The sequence below is a fragment of the Setaria italica genome, chromosome I (assembly GCF_000263155.2).
Source record: "Setaria italica strain Yugu1 chromosome I, Setaria_italica_v2.0, whole genome shotgun sequence".
NCBI classification, from domain to species: domain Eukaryota; kingdom Viridiplantae; phylum Streptophyta; class Magnoliopsida; order Poales; family Poaceae; genus Setaria; species Setaria italica.
Genome location: NC_028450.1, coordinates 27,318,759 through 27,327,176, shown reverse-complemented (window position 1 = coordinate 27,327,176; position 8,418 = coordinate 27,318,759). Strand labels below are relative to the sequence as shown.

Genomic DNA, 8,418 nt, shown 5'->3' with positions numbered 1-8,418 from the left:
AGAGACACAAGTGGCTAGCTTAATTGCGATCCATAATCTGGTAGGTCATTAAACATATGTGACTTCCCTGCAATCGATTTTTATTATTCAGTAACATATGCAACTCCCTGTTTGTCCAAATGATACGCATCCTTCGTTTCAACAAAACATGTTCTCGTTCTAAGTTCACACGGTGCTAAAGTTGAAACTTTACACGTCAGTGATCAATGATCAGATGGCTGTATCATAGTCTTACTAAAATTAAGATGTTCACAATGAAGCACATATGTTCATATTAGTGCTTGTTTATAGACACAAGTGGCTTTTGATCCATGATCTGGTAGGTGAATGGTAGTAAAGCAGTAGAACTAGATGGTCCAAATGCGGCTTCTGATTGACATTAATGATGCTAGCTACACAGCATGTGGAGACCTACAACATAATTATATAATTATAGCATCAGTCGTTAACAGTTTCATCCATAGTAACAGTTCCGCATACAGTGGCTAGCTAGAATTCTTCTACTTCTAGTTTGACTGGAGCACTATATGTACCACTAACCTATCATGTAAACTTTTTGTAGGATGAATCATTGATCTTGACTGGCCCGAAACGAGGACTCATGTTAATCAATGATATTTATGTTGAGACTGATCTGAAGGTCAGGATCATGGAGGGCAGGATAGACAACTTAGTAAAGGAGTCTTGTATATCAATGGCACGGCACGTCGAATGTTGGAAAAATGTGAGGTTGAAAGAGAATCACTTGCTACCTGCAGGCTCAGTACGGTGGAGCTGATGTATGTAGACCAGGAGATTTTGATGGAGAAATCACTGCCTACACCACAAGCATCCAGAACAGGCTTGTGATTTATGACAGCAAAGTGGCTGCTGACATGACTTGCGATGGAAACGGAGCTATCCAACGTAGGTCACGTGCGACGTTCATCTTTTCGCCGCCTGGGAGACGCTATTTTTGCAAAAAAAAAAAACCCCCTCGATTCAGTTAAGAGACGGGCACGTTGTCTCTTCGCAAAGAGACGACGGGAGCTCGTGCTCCCAAGTCATATCGCCCACTCCAGCACCATTGTACGGAGGCTCGTGCTCCCAAACCATATTTGATCACCTTGATTTATGAATCTATATAAAGAATTAATTAGCTTGCAGATAGTCTAACAAATAACCCATTGTATAAGTTGTTTGTATTGTTGTCTCTGTATAACATGACCAGTACTTGCAGACGGCAGCCGTCTAAACTGTTGAACGTGCCCTTATGCGACCGGTGATATCTGTCTATTTGGAGGGTATGCTGATATTTGCTGCAAAGACTGCGATGGTAAATCTGAATGTGACATTAGATTCATTCCAAGGGAGAACGGTGGGGATTACTGTCGGTGCCACTGAGATGCGTGTGAAGGTTACGGTTACCTGGTCCATAATTCATCGTTAAGCTTTTGTTGGATGAATCTGTGTGCTCTACTGTAACTATATCAGAGTCATTGATGTCGCAGTTAACATTAAAGTCTGTAGTAAGCATAGCCAGGTGAAATGGCAAGATATAGATCTCGCAAATTGAGTTGGATAGAATATATATAGTTGGCGATTTTAATATGCATCAAATTAGAAAAACTAGGAAATTTAATGAAATTAATTTGATGCATTAAGCATAGTACCAAAGGAAAAACGAGGATCTAGTCATGGTTGCTTCTCTTTATTCGTCTAACGATGCTCTTATCTCATCCTTTTCCAACTTTGGGGGTTTGGCTACGGTAAAATTTCAGCGCCATGTAGTTACTGCACCAAGAGGATCAGGTAGACGATCGATGGTCACGAAGAGGCGATGCCGCGGCCGAAGAGAAGCCCCGCCGGCGTCGAAATGCCACCGAGGATGGCGCCAGCAAGGCCCAGCGCCACGTCTGCGTGGATGAGCAACGACCTCAGTCAGCGCCGGTGCCGCCCGGCTCGTCCCTCTTTGAGGTTGTCTCACTCTCACCAGTCACCGCGAATTTCCGGAAAGCCTGACCACGGCATGGCGTGAAATTGAAACTCATGCCAAACCCCTGGACGCACACGCTCTAGCGATGGCGCAACAGGCCAATTTTCTAGTTCGCTCTGTTAATCTGCAGAGATTACAAAAATGTAAGGCTGACTAGATCAACTGTCAAGTACTGGATCAGGGCTACACTAACTCATTCATGGCATTAAACCAAAAGACAGACACAAACGAACGGGAACAATGACCCATTATACTTTCTGATGAAGTCATGAGACGTCTACTTGAAAGGGGCAGGCCAACTAAAACCTCTGTTGTCTACTAACAAGTCAGCCTTATTTTTAACATTGTACATGTATGAGAAACTATATCCCCCCCAAAGTCTGTAAATTATATCCACAGCTACTGAACGACGAATGGGCGCTAGCAGCTCATTCTTCGTCTTCAGTTTCCTCGTCGTCGCTGCTAGCAGGTTTGCTGTATCTCCATGCATCCCCAACATTGTTGTCCCCCTCTTCCTCGGTCTCCTCGCTGTCATCCTCGTACGTCGCTTTCCTTGACCACTGGTGCTCCTCCGGGGCAGTCACCGCAGGCAATGGTGCTGCGTACCCTCCTTTGCGCTTTGGAATCTTGGGCGGTGGAATCCTAGCGGTGATGTCCGGCTTGCTTCTGTGGGAACTCTTCGAGATGGAGCGCTTTGAAGAAGGGGCAGCGCCTTGAGGACCATTGTCCTGGTAGTGGTTGGGGTGCTCTTTTTTCAAATGGAGGTTCAGCTTGTACTCATGAATGTATGCCTTGTCGCAGCCATCATAAGGGCAGACATAAGGGCGCTCGGCTGAGGGAGCTGGAGGAGTTGCAGAAGCCTTTACTGGCTTAGGGGGCTGATGATAATCTCCTAGGGCATTGTGGTTCACGGTCGACACACCTGGATTCTGTAGGCCAACAACCTATAGTGATCTCATTAGAATATATTTCTTTCACAAGTAGAAATTCACATATAGCAAGAGATCTTACTTTTTCATGTTGTGACCTGATATGAGCTCTTAGTTTCGATTCTTGTGTAAATCTTCTGCCACACTCTGGGTACTGGCACACATGATAGTTATCCGCAGAATGAGTTTTCATGTGTGCCTTCAAATTAAAATCTAATGAAAAAGCCTGTGATAACCAAAACAGAGCACATTAATAACACACATTGCCTAATAAACAATAAATACTTATAATAAAAGATGCAAAAAAGCTGTCATGCATCCCCATGCTATCATGCATCAAGAAAAGCTTCTAGCAAAAAGATACCAGAGACAAAGAGCAAGTCTCTTGTTAGTACTGCTACTTCGAATTGGCATATGTCTTCATCCACCCTACATTTAGTATATTCTGGGAATTGTTTAAGCATTTTATGCTGGATTGCACAAGAGATTAGTGCGTAATTTTCCAGGAGTAGTGGTCCACGATAAGATGCAGATCTACAGATATTACAACAATAACTAATGTTGAAACAGAATATTATGTAAACTTATGTGGAGCATCAGTAGTGCATTTATTAAATCCAGGAAAAAAAAAAGAGACTGCAGCAAAAGCTTAATGCAGCCAGTGGAAAAAAAAAGAAAATAATCAAAGCTACCAGTAAAGAGTTGCACTGCAAAAGCAACCGAGCATCAAGGTTTTCTCTATCCAGCACTAATTTACTTCTGCGTGATAAAGTATTCTTGCTACAAATGAGAAAGCATACACATTTTCGTACATTTTTGAAATTAAACAGCATTCAAGAAAAGAGTAACAAATATAATGGAGAGGAGATGGTGATTACCTTCCCACAGCCTTCATGAGGGCACACAAAGTTCTTTTCTCCTGTATGAATAAGAAAATGCCTCTTCAATTTCGAGCTATCTAAGAATTTCTGCAAAATCAAAATTCAGTGGGAAAACATTAGTTAAGCAACTCATAGCGCGATGTCACCACAATCTGAAAACTACTCTGGTACGTAGGTAGGAGCAATGAATAATACCTTGCCACAGTTGTCATAGTGACAGATATATTGTCTCTCCCCATGGACATGAGCATGCTTCCGAAGAGCCCCTGCATCAAAAAACGTCTTCCCACATCCTTCATAGCTGCACAGGAAGAGAACCTCGGTGTTCGGTTCAGGTGTTGCAGATTCTGCCCCCTGTTCCTTGTCCTTAGCTTTCAAAGCTGCTAGTCTATCCTCTGCAGATAAGTGCAATAAAAATATTAACAGCAGAAATGAAAACACTATATCGTGAAACAAAGAGCACAAGAAATAATCCAACTAGTTCATAGTTAACAGTCAAAAAAACAAGCAGCATATCAATAAAGAATTCAACTATGTACTTAGTGGCAGATTGCATGAGAACTCCACACTGCTCATAAATATAAGTTGCAGCGTGCATGGCATTGTCGACACCAGTCAGGAAGTGTCAGCAATCCAAGAGAACTCATTTACCATGCTGATGACAATCTCCAAAATAAAACGTAAGTTCTCCAGCAGTTGCTTCAACTGAACTTACTACTCTTAGTTTGCGACTGATGGATATATATAGGTACTGTCCTACTGAAATCTACAAAAGTATGAGAGAAACTCAACAATACTCCCACATGACCGCTCCAAAAGCATTACAAGCTAGAAGCTACACATATGTGCAACCAGCACAAGAAACAGGAAAAGACTGCAGCTTTTGCTTGGTCGGTTGGTCTTACATAGTATCCACAAGGAATTGGGAATTCACGCAGATATGTATGAATTACTAGTGACGAAGTACTAATCAAGCAAACCAGCAGTGTCTGCTAAAGCCGACGGCAATTCTCTACCGTCACAGCGGTATGACATTACACTACGGTAGCACTCTGAAAGGCTGCATTTTTTACAGAAGCAGCAGCAACAGGGAGGAGGGCAGCAAGCAATCAGCGGCGGGAGCGTACCTCGCACCCACTTGAAGAGCGCGCAGGGGCCTCCGGCGACGACCAGGTCCTGCGGGACCCTGGAGAGACAAACAGGTCAGATCGAAATCGCGGCAACGGGGCGGGGGCTCCCGATGGGAGGAGACGGATAGACGACGGGAACGGGAACTCACCACTCTTTGACCCACCGGAAGCGGCGGCGGGCGGCGGCCTGCATCTCCGGGTCCGGCGGAGGCGGCGGCGGAGGAGGAGGAGGAGAGGGCGAGGGCTAGGGATTGGGAATTGGGGAAGGAAAGGGGAGCAGGGTGGGGAGGGGTGGTACGGGTGGGTAAGACGACTAGGAGGAGGAGGAAGCGAGGAGCACGAGGCGGAGTCCTCCCTTGGTGCGTTGCGAACTTGCGATGGGGGCAGCTGGGCAGCAAGGGCATGGTGGTGACCGCCCCAGCATCCTCCGCGAGAAGATGTATGGCTATGGATGCCATTGCCCGCGCCGTCCGACTCCCAACGCGACACGGTGGGGGTGTGGGGCGTCCGATCAAGCCACTGCGTTTCTCTCTCAATCTCCTGCCTTTTTCCGGGGGTGGTGCGGCTGCGCTTCGTCTTCCGTGGTGCTGAACAATGGCCAATGGGGACTGGACAAGTTTGTGACGGGGTCGTTGGCTTGGCGGGATAAAAAAAAAACGGATGGTTGTTAAAAAATATTGAAACACACGAATTTTGCCCAAACAGCTCGGTTTTTTGTCTAGAAAAATGCAGTCTCTGCCTGAACCTTTCTTAAACACGTACAAGTCGGGAACGTATACAAGTTCCTCCATATGGATCTACTTTAGTTAAAATGGTAAAGAAACTAGCCGGACCCGAAATTTTTATTCGAGCGAGTTAGCTGTTTTTCACATCCGTGCTTTAATTCTACCAATGCTCTGTGGGCCCACAAATAGAAAAAAAAAACTAACCCGATCTGAAATTTTCATCCAAATGAATTAGTTGTTTTTTCACGCTTGCTACACATCTCAAATGAGTGGCCCTCCCTCACTCATCCTAACCGCTCGTTCTTATCCATCCCATCTTGATTCATACGCTCATACTTGCTCCATGCATACATAAACATGAGCATTTTCATGTTGCTCTTATGCAACGGGTAATTTAGAATGTCTTTGGAGTTGCTTGTCAATCTACCTCATTCATTCTACTCTCTCTTAATATTGCAGTCAATTGTCGCTTGACCCGATAGTTTCACACTCTATTCAACACCCAAACTAGCATAGATAGGTAAAGGGGGTCTTAAGATGGCAATTGGTGCCAATTTGAGCAACCTACAAAGCCTCTAGGCAGTGGGTGGCTTGATCCAATGAGGACATCAAATTCCCTCTCCCTTTTCTCTTTCTACGGTTTATAGATTGTTGTAGAAGGCAATTGCCACATCAACTCACTAGAGAGTGGAGGCTATCAGAGGACATCCAGAAGATTAGTCATGTATGTAATAAGTATTTTTTGTATCGTAATAGGTAGTTTATGAAGTCACAATGGTTTGATTTTATGATGTGGCATGTTATTGTTTTGTGATGTTGCAATCATTTCACATTTTATTGTTGCCTTCACTTTCAGTAACTATTGACAAGATTATAATTGAGACCCAAAGAGAGGGAATGCAATTTAAGAGTGTGACATGTTGTGCTTTGTTAGGATGTTAAATTTGTCTAACTATATAATGACCCATGCCATGATAAAAAAAATAAAAAACAATTGGATGATGTTTTAGAAGTCCAAACATTGACCACACATTTGATTAGGATACACTAAGGCTTTTAAGTCATGCTCAAATAATATTCGCAAAAACTAAAATAAAAATCACTAAAATGGGGAAAGGATTTGAACATGTAGATCACGTGTCGTTCCACTTAAAAACACAAAGGAATAATCCAATAATAGAAAAAAGTATATAGGGAGAGAAAATAAAAATATATGTCAAATGATTTTAGAAAATATGAAATTATTGTTTGTACATTCAAAACAATAAAAAATACCATGAACCAATGAATTTTCACTAAAACTACAATCAAATATACTATAAACTAATATAATTTCACTTCTGCAACAATCTATAACATAGCAAATAACAATAAATTTTCACTTCTACAATAATACAAAAGATACCAAGAGAAATAAATTTTTACTACTAGAACAAGACAAATCATACCTCAAAATAATGGATTTTTACAATGAGAGTAAGTTTGAATACATCACAAAAATATTGAATTGTCATCTCTATTGAGATACTGAAATAAAAATATAAGTGCATAGTTAATTATTGCATGGAGCAGGATAGTATTAAATGTGATATTGCAGTTGGACACTTCAATATTATAGAGTAAAAAGAAATAGAGAAAATTTTGCTGTAAAATAAAAAAAAGAGTACGAGTATTATCACTAACACCTAGCAGCAAATAAAAAATTCATTCATGGCCAACAAAGAGGGATGAAAATGGATGGGAATGGTAGAAAAAACCCCTTAACAATTTTCATGTTTGTATTTTATCACCAAAAATGGAAATGAGAGCCGAACACTTGGAGTCTTGGACTAGTCATATGTGTATAAGAAAACAAACAAATGCAGATAGGAATATCGTGAAAATGGGTGCAAACTAGGAGGAACTTAAAGCCAAGATCATATGTTTCAATACAAAACTTATGAGTCAACACAAACTACTGTGCAAGCTTGGTATTGTGCCTCTTTGCCTAGCTGGGCTAGTGGCCTTGGATAATTGGACTTGGTTGGGCTGTTGGGGACTCATGGATTACTCGATATTGGACATGTATTGGGGAATATAAAAAGGGATGAATATGGGATTTTTTTTTGGATGAAGACAGAGTCCTAAAAAAATGGGTGGGAAATAGCTGCACCTTTTTCCATCCTCTCTCTCCGTTAACCCGATTCCAATTCCAGTCTTATTTTTGTTTTCTCTTCAATACAAAATGCAAACGGGGCAAACAAAAGTAAAAAAAATATTTATCGACGTCCGTTTTCAACACAGGAAGTGGATGTCATGATTTTGGTAAATGGACAAATTAAACAAGTTATGCACCAAGAGAAAAAAAATAGAAAAAAACAAAAGTGGGGAAGCAAGGGTGGGTGCTCCGCACCATATGCTCTCCGTAATCTCTTTTCCTCGAGTGAAATATATATGTTATCAACAGCCGCTCATGGTGTATAGTCGTTCTGTATAATAGGGATAGACCTACTAGTAGGGAACCTTGGGGGCATGGCAAGCTCCATGTACACTCTTAACGTCCTGTTTTCTTCCACTAACTTATTTTTAGCACCCGTCACATCAAATGTTTACATACTAATTAGGAGTATTAAACGTAGACTATTTACAAAACCCATAACATGGGACTCTGCATCGGGCATGAAGAATCTGTGAGGCAGAAATAGCCTGTGTTTGAGAACTGGGTGGTGTCGTCAACAGCTCGCCGCAACTGCGAATCCTCACCACGCTCCAACTGTACGAAGCTACTTATATCCGTCT

At 42.1% G+C, this 8,418-nt stretch overlaps 1 protein-coding gene across 1 annotated transcript; it reads right to left on the bottom strand.

Annotated features, from left to right (window-relative positions):
* Positions 1-2,108: 2,108 nt before the first annotated feature.
* On the bottom strand, positions 2,109-5,403 carry LOC101784489 (zinc finger transcription factor YY1). Its single transcript, XM_004952774.4, has 6 exons — positions 5,065-5,403; positions 4,913-4,971; positions 3,981-4,180; positions 3,783-3,872; positions 2,987-3,130; positions 2,109-2,919 (listed from the first exon to the last, which is right to left on the bottom strand). Exons 1-6 carry the CDS (start codon positions 5,106-5,108, stop codon positions 2,404-2,406), a joined length of 1,053 nt encoding a protein of 350 aa, XP_004952831.1. The 5' UTR covers positions 5,109-5,403; the 3' UTR covers positions 2,109-2,403.
* Positions 5,404-8,418: the final 3,015 nt, after the last annotated feature.